The sequence below is a fragment of the Microcaecilia unicolor genome, chromosome 9 (assembly GCF_901765095.1).
Source record: "Microcaecilia unicolor chromosome 9, aMicUni1.1, whole genome shotgun sequence".
Lineage (NCBI taxonomy): Eukaryota > Metazoa > Chordata > Amphibia > Gymnophiona > Siphonopidae > Microcaecilia > Microcaecilia unicolor.
The window spans coordinates 105,650,985-105,674,342 of NC_044039.1; the positions used below are offsets into that span (position 1 = coordinate 105,650,985).

Genomic DNA, 23,358 nt, shown 5'->3' on the forward strand with positions numbered 1-23,358 from the left:
GGCCCTTCTTTGTTGATATAGTAACCATGATGCTATAACTATGTTGCAGGCATATGGGAGGGGGGGAAGAGGGGAAGGCGAAAGAGAGAAAGAATTGCAATATTATTTTGTAATGTATGATTAGCACTGGAGAAACTATCCAGTTGATTGTCTTGTATGGATTTAGTGAAGGGGAAATCTTGCCTCACCAATCTACTACATTTCTTTGAAGAGATGAACAAACGTGTCGATAAAGGTGAGCTGGTTGATATTGTGTATCTGGATTTTCAGAAGGCGTTTGACAAAGTACTTCATGAAAGACTCAAGTGGAAATTGGAGAGTCATGGGATAGGAGGTAGTGTTCTATTGTGGATTAAAAACTGGTTAAAAGATAGAAAACAGAGAGTAGGGTTAAATGCTCAGTATTCTCACAGGAGAAGGGTAGTTAGTGGGGTTCCCCAGGGCTCTGTGCTGGCACCACTACTTTTTAACATATTTATAAATGACCTAGAGATGGGAGTAACTAGTGAGGTAATTAAATTTGCTGATGACACAAAGTTATTCAAAGTCGTTAAATCGCAGGAGGATTGTGAAAAATTACAAGAGGACCTTACGAGACTGGGCATCTAATGGCAGATGACGTCTAACGTGAGCAAGTGCAAAGTGATGCATGTGGGAAAGAGGTACCCGAAATATAGCTATGTCATGCAAGCTTCCACGTTAGGAGTTACGGACCAAGAAAGGGATCTAGGTGTCGTCGTTGATGATACACTGAAACCTTCTGCGGCTAAGAAAGCAAATAGAATGTTAGGTATTATTAGGAAAGGAATGGAAAACAAAAATGAGGACGTTATCATGTCTTTGTATTGCTCCATGGTGCAACCGCACCTCGAATATTGTGTTCAATTCTGGTTGCCGCATCTCAAAAAAGATATAGTGGAATTAGAAAAGGTGCAGAGAAGGGCGACGAAAATGATAAAGGGGATGGAACGACTTCCCTATGAGGAAAGGCTAAAGCGGCTAGGGCTCTTCAGCTTTGAGAAAAGGCGGCTGAGGGGAGATATGATAGAGGTCTATAAAATAATGAGTGGAGTTAAACGGGTAGATGTGAAGCGTCTGTTTACGCTTTCCAAAAATACTAGGATTAGGGGGCATGCGATGAAGCTACAATGTAGTAAATTTAAAACGAATCCAAGAAACGTTTTCATCACTCAACATGTAATTAAACTCTGGAATTCGTTGCCAGAGAATGTGGTAAAGGTGGTTAGCTTAGCGGAGTTTAAAAAAGGTTTGGACGGCTTCCTAAAGGAAAAGTGCATAAACCATTATTAAATGGACTTGGGGGAAATCCACTATTTCTGGATAAGCAGTACAAAATGTTTCGTACTTTTTTGGGAACTTGCCAGGTATTTGTGACTTGGATTGGCCACTGTTGGAAATAGGATGCTGGGCTTGATGGACCTTTGGTCTTTCCCAGTATGGCAATATTTGTGTACTTATGAGATGAGCAAAGTGTACCACAAAAATAAGGTATGATTAAATGAGACATATGAAGAGGAATGACAGTGTCACACCCCTTTTGAACCAAGATTTGGATTCTAGAAGTAATAAGGAGCCAATGTTTCTCTAAGTAATGGGGTCAGGTGATCAAACTTTATACATTAGCAGTTAATTTTACAGCAATGTTTTGATTCACCTGAAGGCATGTCACATCAGAAATGTGTAATCCGTGAAAAAGGACATTACAGTAGTCTAGATTAGGACATGCACTAGGATGTACAGCACAGATGATTGGAAACAGTGGCATAACATTTCTGAACAGTAGACAAATGGTTTAATTTGATATCTAAGCTAATCCCTAATATTTTCAGACACACTACAATTGAAATCTGAGTTCCACTAATCAATAAGGGACAAGAAAGGACTGGAATTTACTTTTTAGAGAATAGGATACCTTTAGTTTTTTCTGGACTAAGTTTCATTCTACATAGTGCAAACCAGTCTGCGATGTGGGATAGTTTGCTATTGAAAGAAAGAATTATCTACTATAAACAAATTTTAAAATACAGGCGGTGTGCCCGATTGTACTAAGTCCTATCTGTTAGGTAGGAATGAAATCAGTCCAAAACTGCACCAGATAAACCAATGTCCTATAACCTACAAAGCAAAACAGACTGATCAAAGGCTGCCAAGCGATCAAATGATAAAAGAACTATACTACAGTGGTCTACATTTGTTTAAATGTAATTGGTGATACCTAAAAGTGCAGTTTCAGTGCTATGACTATGAAACTAGATCGATTAGGATGTCTGTCTTTTTCAAATAACTTGTAAGTTGCATGGGGTGGAAGGGATGTAATTGAGGGGAGAGGTTAGGGGAAGTGAACTCAAGGCACTTGGAATGTTTTCTTTGGATGTTCTATACAATTTGGATTGTTTCCGAGTTGATGTATCTTCTCCCTTTTCTGCTTTGTGCTTTGAATAAAAAGATTTAAACATAATTTGTAAGTTGCTCTGCTACAATAGTTTGTCAATTTAAATATTAACAGAAGATTGGATAATAGTGAAGCACTACAAACTTAGCATCTTTCAAACAAGGGTGAACCCAAGTTCTTCACAGTTTTGAGCGTAGAATGAACCAATAAAAGCAGAAAAGGAACTAGTAAGGTGTCTTTCCTCTCTTGCAGCTGCATAAGATCCAATATCAAGGTCTTCTGGCCAATATGGTGTGACCAAAACTATCAAACTACGAGGCAACACTATTCTTTGCAATACCCGACCCAGAAAAGGCCAAGGTGGAAATATGTTAAACTTCTGAGACTACAGCCAAACCTGAAAGAGAGCATCTATCTCTTCCAAATTCAATGGCCACATTCCTTCTTGTGGCCATAAAATCCATTAATGTGTTGCCTCAATGACACCTAATCAGAACAAAGACCTCTTCCAACAACTCCCACTATCCCAGATCCAAGGAGTACCTGCTCAAATAGTCTGCCTGCATAATCATATTCCCAGTAATATGAACCACTGATAATGCCTACAGGTGAGATTCAGCCCAGCAGAACAAAAGTGAAGTCTTCAGGCCACCACCACGCTCTTTGTGCCTCCTTGTCCATCGACACAGGCCACCACTGTTGGCACAGAATATTCTGATTGCTCTGCACAGTATAAAGGAGCAGAAAGCTTGCAGAACTTCTGTATGGCTCTGGTTTGTAGAACCAATATGCTTCTATTACTGTCTGTTACCCCTAAGCTTACTCCTGGAAGTGTGCTCCCACTGGCATTCCTCAGCACCCCAATCACAAGAACTGTGCTGACTGTGCTGACTGCAGATACAGAAAATACACCCACACCCATGGAACCAGTTTGAAGGTCACTGCCACAAACCCTACAACCTGCATAGAATCCCACACTTGGAAAACTCTCTGCACTAGAAGTGCTTGAAACTGAGCCTGGAGCTTCAGTTTTCCCTGACAAGGAACATCATCTTCCCTTTTCTGGTCTCTTAACAGTGCCCCCAGATATTACAGACACTGGAAAGAGTTGTAGGCTCTTCTCAAAGTTGATCATCCATTCCAACAACTGTCACATTCGAGTTACTCATAAGGTAGTTTTCCTTGCTTTCTACCTTGGACTTGGTCCTGATGAGCCAACTGTCAAGATATGGATGAACCAGTATGCCTTCTTTGCAGAGTATTGCAGGCATCACTACTATCACCTTTGAAAGGTACTGTAACCAAACCAAAAGGCAAAGCTTGAAACTGATAGTAGTGCCCCAGAACTGAGAACCGCAGAAATCGCTAATGCTCCTAACAAATAATGCATGCCTCAGATACAGGCCACTTAAGAATTCCCCTACTCCAACAGCTACACATATTGACTGCAACATTCCCATCCAGAAATGTAAGATCATCAAGTGCAAAAAATTCAACCCTTTGAGATCTAGATTGGGACGAAGTGAGCCTTCTTTCTTTGGAACTATTAAAGGAGCTGGAACATCCTGCACCTCACCTTTCCTCAAGAATGAAACCACCACCCTCAAACTCTCCAAGATCTCTATGACTGCTATCTTCTTGGCTGCAGCATGGCAAGGGAAAACAAATCTGCAACCGGGGCAGAGGACACATTCATTGGCAGATGTTATCTGGGTCCACTCTTCGAAAAGCTGGGACAAACACCATCTAATACATTCGGTAGGGGAGAGGATCCGCAGCCATCATTGTGTATTTCTCGAGGATGCCATCACCTTCAAACAGTGTCTGGCTTCTTTCCTTTCTGAACAGAAGGAACTGAGCATGCTGTGAGGAACTTGTCTTATCCAGCTGGTAACATGCCGTCCACAACTTAAGATTGCCTCAAGGAGGTGTGTGAGGCTGACTTGGGCTTATTCTCCAGTAAACTCTGGGGTTTCAATTTCTCCAAATCCTTCACCAACTTTTCCTTATCTCTTGAAATAGCAGCTTCCCCAAAATGGAATGCTGCTGAGCTGCGTCTTGGAAGCCATATCCACTGCCCAATTTCTGACCTATAGGAGGCACCTAGCTGACACAGCAACTGCCATTCTTATGTTCTAACAAGAACATACAAGACATCCACCTCATACACCAAGCTTGACTCCAGGTGATCTGATCTTCTTGGATCTTAGTCCTTTTCCCTTCCTGACCATCCATCTGTGAAGAAACAGTGTGTTTTAAGCCTGTAAAAAGTATTGGATATTTTCCTGTATTGATTATGTTCTGAAGTGTATTTCTCCTATTTGGCCAGCAGGTGGTGTTTCTTTGCTGTAAAGCTGTTACAAAGAACTCAGTATATATTTGAAATCTTGTTGCCTGGGCTCTGATTGTCCTGGAGTTTGAAATTACCCAGCAGTTGTTGCTGGCAGTTGCTTCAGTCTTAGCCCGGGAGGAAAGAAAGACAGATCTCTTTGCTGAGGCTCAATGAATTATATGTCCTGATACTGTTTAGACGATATATAGATATTTAGTTAGTGTTATAATGACCTGTTACTGTTTGCTGATTGCACATTTTTTGTTCATTGTTCCAGTGTGACAATAAACCTGTTTAGTTTGATGACTCTGCTGTCTGGAGTGCTAAAGAATCCTGGTGGTTTGTGTATTGGTCTGTGAGTGCTTTCTGAGAACTGTGGAACCACTAGGAGTGTGGCCTCCAGTAACCTAGAAATCACTGGGATAATTGGAGAGGAAACTCACCCAGAGGCAGTTGTGACCCAGTTGGTAGAAGGAGGGTGCTAGTGTAAAGCAAAAGCAGCAGGTGCAGATGGACCTCAGCTGTGCTGGGGACAGACCCTCTAAGTGGCCGCGGGGTAACTCCAGGCGGGTGGCTAGGCATTTCATGACAGACCTTTGCCCTTATTAGGTGGCAACAGTGGGTGACTCAGTGTGTGACGTGAAGCTCACCATTCACGAAGTGGTTCAGAGGTTTTGGGAGATTTTTTGGTTTTTTTTTTTAATCTGTAACCTCCAGACACAGAGCAGTGCAGGAGTAATGGGGTCCCTTTCCTGTTAAGGTTTTTTTTTTTTTTGGGTAGTGTTAGATTAGCAGCATGCTGATTGCGACTGGCAGTGGCCAGCAGACACTGGAGACGCCTGTCCTAACACAAGAGCAATAAGATGGCCTCAGCAAGGAGACGCAGGAATGGCCTGCGCAGATCCCTTATGGGCAGAGGCCTGTGAGTTGGAAGGCCAGATACCACACCAGCTGAGATCCGGCAGATCTACATGCTTGAGCAACAGCAGCGAGAGGAAAAGGAAGACCAACGGTGGAGTGAAAAGTGTGAATTCCAGCTGCGGCGAGAGGAATGGGAACGAGAACGTGAATTCCAATTGCTGAAAATGAAGTTGGAGATGGAGATGGAAATGGCTCGTGTCCAAAGCTCCAGCCCAACACCTGCGCCAAGGCAGAGGCAAGATCCACAGCTCGGATCGGGTTCAATTTGTTTTCGCAGTTTGATGATACCCGAGGTGTCATAGATGGATATCTTAACTGCTTTTGAGAAAATTTGCTGCCTCAATGAGATTCCTCAGAAAGATTGGGTGCGCTATCTGGGAGGAAAGCTCAATGGTAGAGCACTTGAGACATTCCAAGGACTGTCCATGAAGACGTGCTCCTAGTTTGAGGAGGTGCGCAAAGCTTTGCTGAACCGTTATGCCATTACCCCTGAGACCAACAGACTAAAGTTATGGACTTTACAAAAGGGGGCGGATGATACTCACAGCGAGTTTGTGATTCAGCTAAGATACCAGCATCAGACATGGCTCAATGGAGCTTAAGTTAAAACTCTGGAGGACTGCCAAAACCTGATGGTCCTGGAGTAGATTCTTCAGTGTTTTTGTCCAGAGAGACAACATGTTCAAGATCACCAGCCCCATACTCCAGAGAAAACAGATCAGTTAGCTGACATCTTTATGGCTAATTGTCCCTTTTATGGCTAAAGGGGTATTTTCCGGCTATCTCACCTTTGCTGGTCTGAGGCCTGTCTAAGCCTGACCCAACTAACATGGATTCTACTGCCTGTGGCCTACATATATCAGGACCATCAGAAACCAGCTTTCTACAAAGGAAAATTACTTTTTGGCAAAGCTATGCTGCTAACTTCATCAAGGACATATGTCTACATGCACTGGCTGTCCATCTTGTCTCCTGAGAGCAGGTGGAGGAGTGAACTTCTCACGACAGTGTCTTCAGTATCAACTGTGAACAATGGAGGGGAGTTTGCTACAATGAGGCTCATAACTGGTAAGTTATTCTAGCTGAATGCACACAAGCCCTCTTTGTCATGACTGTGGGTTATCTGCGAGACAGAGATACAAGGTTGGTGATTAGTCCATTGGTCACCTGAGCAGGGCCAAGGAAGAAGATCAGAAGAGGAGAGGTAGGAGAGTGGATTTGCCTGATGTATACATCTCTCTCAGAGGAGCAAGAGAGACTGATTTTTGGCCTGAACACCAGTGAACTGAATTCCTTGTGCTGACAGCTGACAAAGACAAGTTCAGCCGCAGCTCTGTAGTTTTCTCCAAAGACTGTGTAATCAGTGTATACAGCAAAGACCTTGGATTTTATTCCTGCGCTGGGATAGACTCACATGCACTCTGCTGGAGTCTAAAAGGAGGAATCCAATTCATCACCGGAAGTCTGAAACCTACAGACAAGGTGAGAGAAGTGGGATTATTTTTCCTATGGTTCAGGGGCTAGCTAGTCTATGGTGACTGCTTGTCACTGACTGGTTATAACAGGACTGGTGGTTTTCAGCCTTACATTGCTGCTAAGAATGTAATCCTCTCAGGATATCATAGGTATAATTTCTCATAAACTTCTTGATACATTAGTGGTGTAATCATATATCTTTATATATCTACTGGTAATCAGGATTTTTATAGTACAAGTCTATTTTTGTAACTTGCTTTGCATTTTGCCACATTGTTATTTTTATATCTATAATAAATAATATATCCCCATTTGTGGCATTTTTCCTTTCATTGGTGCAGCCAGTCAGCTGAGCCTAAGGGCCAATTAGGTACATTCATACTCCTTAGCAAATGAGCCCAGAATAATTGCTACTTTGTGATTTTCTGATATAGAAGTACCTACATAATGGGGTTCTCGTCGTGTTTCTTTCTATCCTTTGTAAGGCCTTGATTGCATTGCTTGCTGTCTCTGTTAGGGATTTTTGCTACTTTGTTCATCAGCCCTGAGCTGTGTGGTTGCTGTTTGAGTCTGTGTGAGCTACTTTTTGTTTGATTGTGTGCTGGGCACAATGTGTATTGTTTCTTTGTGTGGGTTTTTCTTTTACCCTTCTTTTACTGTTTGCGCGTTTGTAGTGTCTTTTGACCTTTTGTTGAGGCTGTGTTTGCCGCAGCATATTTTGCCTGGTTAGTATTTTCTTAGGGAATCTCGTTTTGTTCCTTTTCCCTTTCTTTCTGTTTGTGTTCCAGTTTGGCCTTGTGGCTCAGGCACTTGGACTCTGTTATGTATGGGTTCCAGTTCAGCCTTGTGGCCCATATAAGGGTTCCTCCTTTTGTTCCTGGTTCCTGCTATAGTCAAGCTCCGATCCTGGTTCCTGCTACTGCCAGGCTCTACCTTGTCTTTAGTTTCCACTGCTTGTCTGCTGTTGTCTTGTGCCTGGTCTTGTTTTGCTCTCACGTCTGGATCCAGTTCTTGGTCTGTCTTGTCTGGATTCAGTGTCTGGCTTGCCACTGTTTTGTGCTCTGTGTCCTCCCAGAGGACTTGTCTGCTGCAGTCCAAGGGCTCATCATCCCTGAATCTTTGACATGTTCAAGTTTCAACTGTAGTGATTGGTTGTCCTAAGCAGGAGGCTTAGAGTCTTTTCTTAAACTGTTTGCAAGGGGATGTGACACAGAGTTCAGCTTACACTGCAGTTTTGCAAAACGTCCTCAAGTCTAAAACACGTGTTACTCCTGAACCCTTGGGCGATTTGGTGTGCGCGTTAATTGGAATAAAGCATCATTCAGTCTGTGCCCTGAGAAAGGCAAGGACAAATCAAACTCTGGTATACATATAAAGTATCACATACCATGTAAAATGAGTTTATCTTGTTGGGCAGACTGGATCGTACAGCCCACCTCTTCAATGCTGCGTTCGGCACCTAACCCTTACTGTTCAGTGAATCCAGACTGCCCCAATTTGATTGCCCCTATCGGACCGACCGTTCACTTGTCTATTAGATTGTAAGCTCTTTGAGCAGGGACTGTCTCTCTTTGTTAAATTGTACAGCGCTGCGTAACCCTAATAGCACTCTAGAAATGTTAAGTAGTAGTAGTAGTACAGGTCTTTATCTGCTGTCATTTACTATGTTACTATATGTTATGTATGCACGTCAACTGCAGACTGTCATTTCAGTGCTTCTAATTGGGAAGTAACTTTAGCAGTTTCTGCGGTCTGAAGATCCAAGTCTGACTGCAAATATGAAACTTGAAGTGTAACAGAATTTTATTTATTATTTACTTGGATTTTGCTCACGCCTTTTTCAGTAGTAGCTCAAGGTGAGTTACATTCAGGTATGCTGGATATTTCTCTGTCCCAGAAGGGCTCACAATCTAAGTTTGTACCTGAGGCAATGGAGGGTTAAGTGACTTGCCCAAGATCACAAGGAGCAGCAGTGGGATTTGAACCGGCCACCTCTGGATTTCAAGACCGTTGCTCTAACCACTAGGCCACTCCTCCACTCCTCTTTCTGAGATAAAAATGACTGTAGTATCTGAATCTGGTTTTCCAAAGTAGAACTGTCAGCCTGCAACGAATCGTATTGGCTGTGAAGCTGTACACACTTCTCACAGGAGTGACACACTGTGCCAGCACTCCCCCCCCCCCCCCCCTTTAGAGATGGGCGGTGAGTTAGCCAGTCGGCTGAATTCAGAAACCTGAGCCTGTGCAAGGTTGAAAGTCTGTTGTTAATCATTTTTTTTTGAGTTTCAAGGGTAGTACAGGGCGCCTTGAGATCAGTTAATAGCTTTTCACACTGTAGCAGTTTAGAACGGAGCCCATCCCCTGCATCCACAGCAGACTATAAAGCAACAGCTGAATGATGCTTTATTCCAATTAACGCGCACACCAAATCGCCCAAGGGTTCAGGAGTAACACGTGTTTTAGACTTGAGGACATTTTGCAAAACTGCAATGTAAGCTGAACTCTGTGTCACATCCCCTTGCAAACAGTTTAAGAAAAGACTCTAAGCCTCCTGCTTAGGACAACCAATCACTGCAGTTGAAACTTGAACACGTCAAAGATTCAGGGATGATGAGCCCTTGGACTGCAGCAGACAAGTCCTCTGGGAGGACACAGAGCACAAAACAGTGGCAAGCCAGACACTGAATCCAGACAAGACAAGGCAGACCAAGAACTGGATCCAGACATGAGAGCAAAACAAGTTGGGCCTGTATAAACCTTGATTTATTGAGGTCCAAACAAACAAACTGAATCTTCCAGCTTGGCACTGCGCAGAGCTAGGCTGGAACTGGAAGACCTCCAGGAGAAACATGATACGCTCACTGTATGCCTGAAACATGTACTGATTAAAATGAATGCTTTTTCCTTAGTCATTATCAGAGAGTTCTGCAGAGCTTGTGGCTGTGAAGCAGGATCTGCATGTTGTGAGGGGAGAACTTGTTCTACTCCATACTGAGTGTGCTAGTAGCTCAAGTTCACGTTCTCCCAGCCCTCCAGTTTTTGGTCAGGTGATAGCAGGGATCACGGAGCAGCAGCCCTCTCTCTCGGAGGGCTTGTATGTCAGGCAGTCTCAGGCTACTCTCTCGGAGCGCGTAGTCAATTTTGCTGATCATTGTCCCAGAAAGGAGATAGAGATTAGTTCTAAAAGTTTCCATGCACATTCTAAGGATTGGAATGAAGCAGACCTCCAACTACACTCTGCCAGGTTTCAGCCATTTGCATTCCCTAACATATACAGTAAACCTGATCTCATGCTCCACCCATGCACATTCTAAGGACTGGAATGAAGCAAACCTCCAACCACACTCTGCCAAGTTTCAGCCATTTGCATTCCCTAACATATACAGTAAACCTGATCTCATGCTCCACCCAGTCAGGCCTCACCCATCTGCATTTCATGACGACCTTGTCAATAAATCTGCCCCATAGGTCACTGATTCTGCTGATGAGCAGCGTTCCCACAAGCGGCCATGTGAGGGAGCTCCACTGTCTTTGGAAAAACAGTCACACTTAATGAAGCTACTCAGAGCTCTGATTGTTCCATTCAAGGAGGGATCAAATAAATCTATACAGGCCCATCTGGCTTCATTGCATGACTTGTTTCACACATTTCAAGTACATTCGGATTCAGATTAATTGGCTTTACTTAAATGGTATGGAAGAAAGTGGGATGTTTGACCACGGAAATACAAGACCTGGAGAGATGGATCTTAAAAATACTTGTTTATTGATGAATAAAAGACTCGACACAACCGTTGTGTTTCGGCCGTTAGGCCTGCATCAGGAGTCTACAAAACACATATATACAAATAAACATTAAATAAAAACAAACCATATGTAGTCAAAGAATCATTTGCTAAAAAGCAAAAACAATGTAAAATATTACAAAATAAAAACTAATGAAATATTCAAAAACATGTATAAATGGACAGTTAAAGAACAAATAAAAGTATGTATACATCAGTTGCTAAATACAAGCCATACAACAAAAATGTATGTAAAGTACTCTTGTGTCAATCGTAGAGTGATAGTATTGCATAAAAAAAGATGTGCACAGTTAATTACAGATAGATAAGAAATAAAAAATAAAAATACATAGAGATGGAACATACAAGGCATATAAATAACTATATCTGCACAATATTTAAGAAATGTATTCTATATATAGTACACAGACAATCTTTTTATAAAAATCTATACACTTAAATGAACATTTCATAAAGATTGTCACGCATATCTTAAGGCAGTAAGTACAGACAATTCTGATCTGCTCACTGTGGAGCAGGCTTTAATAAAGCGTTATGGATCATTTGCTAATCCCACAAAAGAGAGGCAGGCAGCCTATACAATGTGCGTGGGCCCTCTGAGAGTCCACGCGAATGGGCCTATTGCCTGAAGCAAACATTTTCTGGGGGCGGGGGCTGCCCCAGACACCCAGGATCCTGAATTTGGCGAATACAGAGTTTAATTACACAAAGAGTGAAGAAACATTTTCTCCTACTCATATTAAATTTACTACTCTGTAGCTTCATCGCATGCCCCCTAGTCCTAGTATTTTTGGAAAGAGTAAACAAATGATTCACGTCTACCCGTTCCACTCCACTCATTTTATAGACCTCTATCATATCTCCCCTCAGCAATCTTTTCTCCAAGCTGAAGAGCCCTAGACGCTTCAGCCTTTCCTCACAGGAAAGTCATCCCATCCCTTTTATCATTTTCGTCACCCTTCTCTTTACCTTTTCTAATTCCACTGTATCTTTTTTGAGATGCAGCAACCAGAATTGAACACAATATTCGAGGTGCCCTTTACCCCTCTCCAAATGCCCAGGTCAGAGTTAATGGGGGATACTAGGCTAGTTTTGAGCTCCGCAGAGGTACATGACAGGGGTGCCCCCCCTCTGCTCACTTCTCTTTGCTTTAGTGGTTGAACCCTAGAAGCTACAATCAGACATCATCAGCTTACCAAGGGAGTACGTGTGGGAGGGGAGGATTTAAAATATTGTTGTTTGCTGATGACATCCTTCTGTTTGGGACCCCAGTGGGTCATTATTAAACCCATGTAATGACTGAGGTGCACCTAATACGACAGCCTTTCAGGCTTTACAATGAATGCTTCAATACTGGTCTGGGTTCTGTTTCTCCTTTTTGTTATTTGAAAATCTTTTTTTTAAATCTGGAAGTTGTATATTGGGTAACTGTTTGGATTATCCTGACATTGTGGATTTCTTATTGGACTCACTGCTTCTGTTTCTATATTATTCTGTTGTATTTTGTATTGTGATTTTGTGTTGGGATTTTCAATAAACTTCTACAAATAAACAAAAAAAGAATGTTTCAAAGTCAGAATTGTTAACTGTCACACTTCCCATGTCAGTGATTGAGAATCTCAAAGTTCAGTTACCCTTTGGGTGGGGGCTACAGGGTATATTTTATATCCTGGAGTAAAGATAAAATCAGACCTATCTGCGTTATACAGGTTGAATTATGGGAGGTTAATTCCAGATCTTTTCAAGACCTTGAATTACTGGTCCAGACTGGTCCACACCTGGCTGGGATGCACTACCACATGCAAAATGATGCTACTGCCCAGTTTCATGTATCTGTATCACACACTACCTGTGGCAATTCCCAGGGCAACTTTTTCCCCACTTTCAGAGTATACTTACTATATTTGGAAGCAAATGTATTACACCAACAAGCAGGAGGGCACCGAATCTCGCCCTCTGTGTCAGGAAGCCGTCCAGATGTGGCTCTGGGCAAGCCGTCACGGCATGTTTCTCCAAGCCACCTATTTGGCAGGCGCAAACAATGGCCTGGCCGACAGACTGAGCAGGATAATGCAACCTCACAAGTGGTCTCTGAACATGGACGTAGCCTGCAAGATCTTCCGAGCATGGGGCACCCCCTCAGAGGATCTTTATGCCACTCAACTCAATCACAAGGTCCCTCAGTTCTAGGCCCACAAAAGACTAGCATCAGCTGCCTTCCTTCTTCATTGGGGGACAGGCCTTCTGTATGCGTATCCTCCCATATCTCCAGTGGGAAAGACTTTGTGAAACTCAAGCAAGACCATGGAACCATGATTCTGATCGTGCCCTTCTGGATGCGACAGATATAGTTCCCTCTTCGTCTGGAATTGTCCTCCCAAGAACCGTGGAGACTGGCGTGCAGAACAAGGAGTCTCTTCTACATCCCAGCCTCCAGTCTCTGGCTCTCACGGCCTGAATGTTGACAGCCTAGAATTTGCTTCCTTGGGTCTTTCGGAGGATGTCGCCCGGGTCTTGCTTGCTTCCAGGAAAGATTCTACTAAGAAGTGTTACTCTTTTAAATGGAGGTGGTTTGTCGTCTGGTGTGACAGCAGGGCCATAGATCCCCTTTCTTGTCCTACACAGACCCTACTTGAATACCTTCTACACTTAACGGAGTCTGATCTTAAGACCAACTCCATTAGGGTTCACCTTAGTGCAATTAGTGCTTATCATCAACGTGTAGAGGGTAGGCCTATCTCTGGACAGCCTTTAGTTGTTCGCTTGATGAGAGGTTTGCTTTTATCAAAGTCCCATCAGTGTCATGGGATCTCAACATCATTCTCACCTAGCTGATGAAAGCTCCTTTTGAGTCACTGAAGTCCTGCCATCTGAAGTACTTGACCTGGAAGGTCATTTTCTTGGTGGCTGTTATTCAGCTCGTAGGGTCAGTGAGCTTCAGGCCTTAGTAGTGGATGCACCTTATACTAAGTTTCATCACAACAGAGTAGTCCTCCACACGCACCCTAAGCTCCTGCCAAAGGTAGTGTCAGAGTTCCATCTGAACCAGTCAATTGTCTTGCCAACATTTTTTCCCCAACCTCACGTCCACCCTGGCGAAAGCAGCTTGCACACCCTTGAACTGCAAGAGAGCGTTGGCATTTTACATGAAGCAGATAAAGCCCTTCAGACAGTCCACCCAGTTGTTTGTTTCTTTTGATCAGGACGGGAATCGCCATCAGTAAACACACCATTTCCAATTGGCTAGCAGATTGCATTTCCTTCACTTATGCCCTAGCTGGGCTGACTTTGGAGGGTCACGACGTGACCCTCCAATGTCAGAGCCATGGCTGCGTCAGTGGCTCACTTAAAGTCAGCCTCCACTGAAGAGATCTGCAAGGCTGCGACGTGGTCTTCAGTTCATACATTCACATGTCACTACTGCCTTGAGCAGGATACCCGACACGACAGTCGGTTTGGACAGTCAAGGTTGCAGAATCTGTTTGGGGTCTAGAATCCAACTCCACCCTCCTAGGCCCATTTTATTCTGTTCCAGGTTGCACCCTCATCTAGTTGTATTTTAGTTCAGGTTAATCTTTGTTATGTCCTCGCCCTTGCAAGGCCCAATTGACTGGTGTTGTTTTGGGTGAGCCTGGATGCTAGGGATACCCCACTTGTGAGAATTACTCAGCCTGCTTGTCCTCGGAGAAAGCGAAGATACGTTACCTGTAGCAGGTATTCGAGGACAGCAAGCTTTTCATTCTCACAACCCCGCCCACCTCCCCTAGGAGTTGTCTTTCTTCATAATTTGTTTAGCTTTTATGCTATTGTATTATACTGAGACGTGGGGAACGCTGCGAGAGGGAAGGTGCTCCGCTCATGTGCAGTAGAGTGCGGTGCGCACCCGAGAAGGCTCTGAAATTTTTTCTTTGCTTGTTAATATGCTATTCCCAGGCGACGCGGACCATATACCCACTTGTGAGAATGTGAAGCCTGCTGTCCTCAGAGAATACCTGCTACAGGTAAGTATCTTCGCTTTATCCTCACTCTGACCACATTCAAAAAAAGACCCTAAAATAGAGCTTATTAACATGTACAGGCCACTAACTTCAGTAGTTCATGTAAAATTGTGAAAATAGGAATCAAGTATCAGTTTGTTAGTAAGAGTAAATATTACATGCTGAAAACAAAATTAACCTGGAGATTGCAGAATGGCCACCACTTCACTGTGTCCTCTTTCACGAGCTTTATCTAAAGGTGTTTTACCATCTTCATCCCTCAAATCAGGGTTTGCACCATGTCGCAAAAGTGTCTGAACAAGAGAAAGTATGCAGTTTAGAACACACCAGAATTAAGAATTGTGTTGGCTGGTGAATATTGCAGTCTCACTGGCTATGTTCTTCAACCAATACCATAACCACTTGCCTCACACAGACTTAATATATATTTATTTATATTTATCTATATCTATCTATATATATATCTTTTAAAAATATGTAAAAATGCTACCAGCTTCAAAGAAGTTTAAGTAATTAGATCCGATGACCTCATATGACAATTACGTTATAACAAAGTGTAAAACTTGTACCACAAATTTTACCTTCTCTTCCATATGTTACTTTGCTTGATAATTCCTTATTTTGCTGCTTTCTTTAGTTATATTTACATTTATTTTTGGCAATTTGCTATACCCCTTTGTAATAGTGGTAATTTGATACAATTGTTAAAGATCCTAGCCCCCTAATGACACTATATTTTATACCTCTTGGGTTTTCTTTTGTTCTCCCTCTAATTCTTTTCTTACCCCTGTTTTTACTTTGTCTTGTTGCTTTTATACTGGTTACTCTTTTTTGATGGGGTTGCAAACCACTTAGAAGTGTTAGTATGACTGTGGTATATCAAAATAAAATTGAACTTGATTGAGTACAATTCTACAGCACACAATCAGATTAACATAGAGAAATACATAAGGCACTCTTAAATATTAAGCTGTCCCAGGGCCCGATGCACAAAGCTTACCGTGTTGGGAATGTTTGCTTTAGACTGGTTGTAGCCAGTCTAAAGCAAACGTTATTTAGCCTGTAATGCATAAAGGGGTTTTCCATGTCTCTAACGTATCTTTAGTAGCCACCATGCAAATGTAATACAATGAGCTCATTAATATTATAATGAGCATTCCGGGCAATGCACAGCTCCAGAGCACCTAGCTCTAATGAGCAAATTTTACAGCTGCTCTGAAGCTATCAGAGAGGAGGAAAGCACAAGCAGGCAGCTGCAAAGGTGGACCCCTTCCATGTCTCCCAAACCCCCTACACCCCCCCCCCCCCCGACAAAATTCCCTGGTGGTCCAGTTAAGACCAGACCCCCCACATACACCTCCTGACCCCTCCCCATGCCCCACCTAAACGATCCACTGGTGATCCAGTGGACTCGCACCCCAGCAAATGACCCTGGTGGTCTAGTAAGCCGCTCCCCTGCCCAGTACCATAAAGCGAATGCTACATACCTGTAAGAAGGTATTCTCCGAGGACAGCAGGCTGATTGTTCTCACTGATGGGTGACGTCCGCGGCAGCCCCCTCCAATCGGAATCTTCACTAGCAAAAGCCTTTGCTAGCCCTCGCGCGCCGATGCGCACCGCGCATGCGCGGCCGTCTTCCCGCCCGAACCGGCTCGTGCCGGCCAGTCTCATATGTAGCAAGACAAAGAGAAGGGAAGACACAACTCCAAAGGGGAGGCGGGCGGGTTTGTGAGAACAATCAGCCTGCTGTCCTCGGAGAATACCTTCTACAGGTATGTAGCATTCGCTTTCTCCGAGGACAAGCAGGCTGCTTGTTCTCACTGATGGGGTATCCCTAGCCCCCAGGCTCACTCAAAACAACAACCATGGTCAATTGGGCCTCGCAACGGCGAGGACATAACTGAGATTGACCTAAAAAATTTACCAACTAACTGAGAGTGCAGCCTGGAACAGAACAAACAGGGCCCTCGGGGGGTGGAGTTGGATCCTAAAGCCCAAACAGGTTCTGAAGAACTGACTGCCCGAACCGACTGTCGCGTCGGGTATCCTGCTGCAGGCAGTAATGAGATGTGAATGTGTGGACAGATGACCACGTCGCAGCTTTGCAAATTTCTTCAATAGAGGCTGACTTCAAGTGGGCTACCGACGCTGCCATGGCTCTAACATTATGAGCCGTGACATGACCCTCAAGAGCCAGCCCAGCCTGGGCGTAAGTGAAGGAAATGCAATCTGCTAGCCAATTGGATATGGTGCGTTTTCCTACAGCCACTCCCCTCCTGTTGGGATCAAAAGAAACAAACAATTGGGCGGACTGTCTGTCGGGCTGTGTCCGCTCCAAATAGAAGGCCAATGCTCTTTTGCAGTCCAATGTGTGCAGCTGACGTTCAGCAGGGCAGGAATGGGGACGGGGAAAAAATGTTGGCAAGACAATTGACTGGTTCAGATGGAACTCCGACACAACCTTCGGCAAGAACTTAGGGTGAGTGCGGAGGACTACTCTGTTATGATGAAATTTGGTGTAAGGGGCCTGGGCTACCAGGGCCTGAAGCTCACTGACTCTACGAGCTGAAGTAACTGCCACCAAGAAAATGACCTTCCAGGTCAAGTACTTCAGATGGCAGGAGTTCAGTGGCTCAAAAGGAGGTTTCATCAGCTGGGTGAGAACGACATTGAGATCCCATGACACTGTAGGAGGCTTGACAGGGGGCTTTGATAAAAGCAAACCTCTCATGAAGCGAACAACTAAAGGCTGTCCTGAGATCGGCTTACCTTCCACACGGTAATGGTATGCACTGATTGCGCTAAGGTGAACCCTTACAGAGTTGGTCTTGAGACCAGACTCAGACAGGTGCAGAAGGTATTCAAGCAGGGTCTGTGTAGGACAAGAGCGAGGATCTAGGGCCTTGCTGTCACACCAGACGGCAAACCTCCTCCATAGAAAGAAGTAACTCCTCTTAGTGGAATGTTTCCTGGAAGCAAGCAAGATGCGGGAGACACCCTCTGACAGACCCAAAGAGGCAAAGTCTACGCTCTCAACATCCAGGCCGTGAGAGCCAGAGACTGGAGGCTGGGATGCAGAAGCGCCCCCTCGTTCTGTGTGATGAGGGTCGGAAAACACTCCAATCTCCACGGTTCTTCGGAGGATAACTCCAGAAGAAGAGGGAACCAGATCGGACGCGGCCAAAAAGGAGCAATCAGAATCATGGTGCCTCGGTCTTGCTTGAGTTTCAACAAAGTTTTCTCCACCAGAGGTATGGGAGGATAAGCATACAGCAGACCCTCCCCCCAGTCCAGGAGGAAGGCATCCGATGCCAGTCTGCCGTGGGCCTGAAGCCTGGAACAGAACTGAGGGACTTTGTGGTTGGCTCGAGATGCAAAGAGATCTACCAAGGGGGTGCCCCACACCTGGAAGATCTGTCGCACCACACGGGAATTGAGCGACCACTCGTGAGGTTGCATAATCCTGCTCAACCTGTCGGCCAGACTGTTGTTTATGCCTGCCAGATATGTGGCTTGGAGCACCATGCCGTAACGGCGAGCCCAGAGCCACATGCTGACGGCTTCCTGACACAGGGGGCGAGATCCGGTGCCCCCCTGCTTGTTGACGTAATACATGGCAACCTGGTTGTCTGTCTGAATTTGGATAATTTGGTGGGACAGCCGATCTCTGAAAGCCTTCAGAGCGTTCCAGATCGCTCGTAACTCCAGAAGATTGATCTGCAGATCGCGTTCCTGGAGGGACCAGCTTCCTTGGGTGTGAAGCCCATCGACATGAGCTCCCCACCCCAGGAGAGACGCATCCGTGGTCAGCACTTTTTGTGGCTGAGGAATTTGGAAAGGACGTCCCAGAGTCAAATTGGACCAAATCGTTCACCAATGCAGGGATTTGAGAAAACTCGTGGACAGGTGGATCACGTCTTCTAGATCCCCCGCAGCCTGAAACCACTGGGAAGCTAGGGTCCATTGAGCAGATCTCATGTGAAGGCGGGCCATGGGAGTCACATGAACTGTGGAGGCCATGTGGCCCAGCAATCTCAACATCTGCCGAGCTGTGATCTGCTGTGACGCTCGCACCCGCGAGACGAGGGACAACAAGTTGTTGGCTCTCGTCTCTGGGAGATAGGCGCAAGCCGTCCGAGAGTCCAGCAGAGCTCCTATGAATTCGAGTCTCTGCACTGGGAGAAGGTGGGACTTTGGATAATTTATCACAAACCCCAGTAGCTCCAGGAGGCGAATAGTCATCTGCATGGACTGCAGGGCTCCTACCTCGGATGTGTTCTTCACCAGCCAATCGTCGAGATATGGGAACACGTGCACCCCCAGCCTGCGAAGTGCCGCTGCTACTACAGCCAAGCACTTTGTGAACACCCTGGGTGCAGAGGCGAGCCCAAAGGGTAGCACACAGTACTGGAAGTGACGTGTGCCCAGCTGAAATCGCAGATACTGTCTGTGAGCTGGCAGTATCGGGATGTGCGTGTAGGCGTCCTTTAAGTCCAGAGAGCATAGCCAATCATTTTCCTGAATCATGGGAAGGAGGGTGCCCAGGAAAAGCATCCTGAACTTTTCTTTTACGAGGTATTTGTTCAGGGCCCTTAGGTCTAGGATGGGACGCATCCCCCCTGTTTTCTTTTCCACAAGGAAGTACCTGGAATAGAATCCCAGCCCTTCCTGCCCGGCTCGACCGCATTGGCGCTGAGAAGGGCGGAGAGTTCCTCTGCAAGTACCTGCTTGTGCTGGAAGCTGTAAGACTGAGCTCCCGGTGGACAATTTGGAGGTATGGAGGCCAAATTGAGGGTGTATCCTTGCTGGACTATTTGAAGAACCCACTGATCGGAGGTTATGAGAGGCCACCTTTGGTGAAAAGCTTTCAACCTCCCTCCGACTGGCAGGTCGCCCGGCACTGACACTTGGATGTCGGCTATGCTCTGCTGGAGCCAGTCAAAAGCTCGTCCCTTGCTTCTGCTGGGGAGCCGAGGGGCCTTGCTGAGTCGCACGCTGCTGACGAGAGCGAGCGCGCTGGGGCTTAGCCTGGGCCACAGGCTGTCGAGAAGGAGGATTGTACCTACGCTTGCCAGAAGAGTAGGGAACAGTCTTCCTTCCCCTGAAAAATCTTCTACCTGTAGAGGTAGATGCTGAAGGCTGCCGGCGGGAGAACTTGTCGAATGCGGTATCCCGCTGGTGGAGCTGCTCTACCACCTGTTCGACCTTCTCTCCAAAAATGTTATCCGCACGGCAAGACGAGTCCGCAATCCGCTGCTGGAGTCTGTTCTCCAGGTCGGAGGCACGCAGCCATGAGAGCCTGCGCAGCACCACACCTTGAGCAGCGGCCCTGGACGCAACATCAAAGGTGTCATACACCCCTCTGGCCAGGAATTTTCTGCACGCCTTCAGCTGCCTGACCACCTCCTGAAAAGGCTTGGCTTGCTCAGGGGGGAGCGCATCCACCAAGCCCGCCAACTGCCGCACATTGTTCCGCATATGTATGCTCGTGTAGAGCTGGTAGGACTGAATTTTGGCCACGAGCATAGAAGAATGGTAGGCCTTCCTCCCAAAGGAGTCTAAGGTTCTAGAGTCTTTGCCCGGGGGCGCCGAAGCATGCTCCCTAGAACTCTTAGCCTTCTTTAGGGCCAAATCCACAACTCCAGAGTCATGAGGCAACTGGGTGCGCATCAGCTCTGGGTCCCCATGGATCCGGTACTGGGACTCGATCTTCTTGGGAATGTGGGGATTAGTTAGAGGTTTTGTCCAGTTCGCCAGCAATGTCTTTTTCAGGACATGGTGCATGGGTACTGTGGACGCTTCCTTAGGTGGAGAAGGATAGTCCAGGAGCTCAAACATTTCAGCCCTGGGCTCGTCCTCCACAACCACCGGGAAGGGGATGGCCGTAGACATCTCCCGGACAAAGGAAGCGAAAGACAGACTCTCAGGAGGAGAAAGCTGCCTTTCACGAGAGGGAGTGGGATCAGAAGGAAGACCCTCAGACTCCTCGTCAGAGAAATATCTGATGTCTTCCTCTTCTTCCCACGAGGCCTAACCCTCGGTGTCAGACACAAGTTCACAAACCTGTGTCTGCAACCGCGCCCGGCTCGACTCCGTGGAGCCACGTCCACGATGGGGGCGTCGAGAGGTAGACTCCCTCCGCCGACGTAGTCAGGGAGCCTTCCTGGGAGGCAACCGCAGTCGGTACCGCATGCAGCACCGACGCCGGAGACCTCACCCCGGGCGATGGACCAGCCGGCGCCACGCTCGACGGTACCGGTGGCGCAAGCACCGCCGGTACCGGAGGGGTAGGGCGCAACAGCTCTCCCAGAATCTCTGGGAGAACGGCCCGGAGGCTCTCGTTCAGAGCGGCTGCAGAAAAAGGCATGGAAGTCGATGCAGGCGTCGACGTCAGAACCTGTTCCGGGCGTGGAGGCTGTTCCGGGCTGTCCAGAGTGGAGCGCATCGACACCTCTTGGACAGAGGGTGAGCGGTCCTCTCGGTGCCGATGCCTGCTGGGTGCCGACTCCCTCGGCGACCCAGAGCTCTCGGTGCCGACACGGGAAGGAGACCGGTGTCAATGCTTCTTAGATTTTTTGCAAAGCATGTCACCGGCGCTTCCCGGCACCGACGAGGAGGACGTAGAATCCAGCCATCTCTTCCTCGGGGCCGAGACCGAAGAGGGTCGATCTCGGGGGGGCTGTACCGCAGGAGCCCTCAGGGTAGGGGGAGACCCACCCGAAGGCTCACCGCCACCAGCAGGGGAATGGACAGCCCTCACCTGCACTCCAGACGAAGCACCACCGTCCGACGACATCAGCAGACGAGGTCCCGGTACCACCGACGTCGATACAGTCGTCCGATGTCTCAGCGCCGATGCAGAGGGTCGATGCCTCGATGCATTCGATGCACTGGCGGCCGAGGATGAAGGTCTGGACGCTGAAGACGTCGATGCACTCGATACCCCCGGTGCCGATGCCGACGAAGAGCCCGAGAACAAAAAGTTCCACTGGGCTAACCTCGCTACCTGAGTCCGCTTCTGTAAAAGGGAACACAGACTACAGGCCTGAGGGCGGTGCCCGGCCCCCAGACACCCAAGACACGAAGCGTGCCTGTCAGTGAGCGAGATTACCCGGGCACACTGGGTGCACTTCTTGAAGCCGCTGGAAGGCTTCAATGTCATGGGCGGAAAAATCATGCCGGCGAAATCAAAAGTCGAAATGGCGGAATTTGGCACCAGAAAATTAGAGGAAGGAAATTTCGACCGGGGCCTAAGTAAGGCCTACCCCGACGACGAAAGAAAACTTACCGGGGCGAAAAAAACTCGAACTAGAGGAAGGGAAAAACCACAAGAGGTCTTTCCAAACAATTTTTATAGTTTCTAACAGAAACGAGTCGAAAACGACGCGCGAGGTCGACTTTTCGGGGCACGAACGGCAAAGCACAACCGTACCGAGCGCGGAGAAAAGAAGACTGGCCGGCACGAGCCGGTTCGGGCGGGAAGACGGCCGCGCATGCGCAGTGCGCATCGGCGCGCGAGCACTAGCAAAGGCTTTTGCTAGTGAAGATTCCGATTGGAGGGGGCTGCCGCGGACGTCACCCATCAGTGAGAACAAGCAGCCTGCTTGTCCTCGAAGAAAAAGGTTGTAGGCAGGAGCAAAACCTCTTCCCCTCCTAACTCGGGCCCTGCCGCTTTGAAAATGGCAGTGCCCAGCTCCTGCCCAGTGCATTCTGGGATGCACAGGGCAGGCCTAAAAACCATATAAGGTGATTTTCTCCTTATATGGTGTTTAACCCTGCCCAGTACATCCCAGAATGCACTGGGCAGGACACCGCCATTTGAAAGCAGGGGAGTGTGGGGGCGATCCACTGGATCACCAGGGATTTTTGTGCAAGCTGTCAAATGCCTGATGCACAAAGGGGCCATGCATCTTATTTGCATGCAAACCCCTTTGTGCACTGGTCACTGTTTCTGACTCAGCAAATTTTACCGAGGCAGTCATATTTTACAGTTGCTTTTGTGCATCGCATCCTCAAGTGACATATATCAGTTGTCTCAAAAGTATAGGTGAAGAGCTTATGAAAACCTCAGTAACTTCCAATATGGCTAAAAGTCCAGGAGCTGAATAAAGCTGGCCTGTGCTACTGCCACCCAAAATTAAAAAGTAAACTTTATGCTTTATTAGCACTTACAATACCGCCTTTCATAAAAATTAAAAAAAAAATAATAATCTACTAAAGTACAGTTTGGAATTCATACCTTCGCTACTTGAGGTCTTCCAAAACATGCAGCATAATGCAATGAGGATGATCTCTGACCCCTATTTACATCAGCACCTCTTTCACAGAGAAATTCAACCTAAAAAAAATAACCCAAAAAAGATTAATCTTTGTTTTTACATGTCAGGTTTCAAAGAACTCTATGTAAGCATT

At 46.4% G+C, this 23,358-nt stretch overlaps 1 protein-coding gene across 1 annotated transcript in view; it reads right to left on the reverse strand.

Annotated features, from left to right (window-relative positions):
• Positions 1-23,358, reverse strand: part of HECTD1 (HECT domain E3 ubiquitin protein ligase 1) — a 324,415-nt gene that overhangs the window by 218,582 nt on the left and 82,475 nt on the right. Inside the window, 2 exon segments of the mRNA XM_030215386.1 lie at positions 15,125-15,239; positions 23,186-23,284. Coding sequence (XP_030071246.1) covers positions 15,125-15,239; positions 23,186-23,284 — 214 coding nt within the window.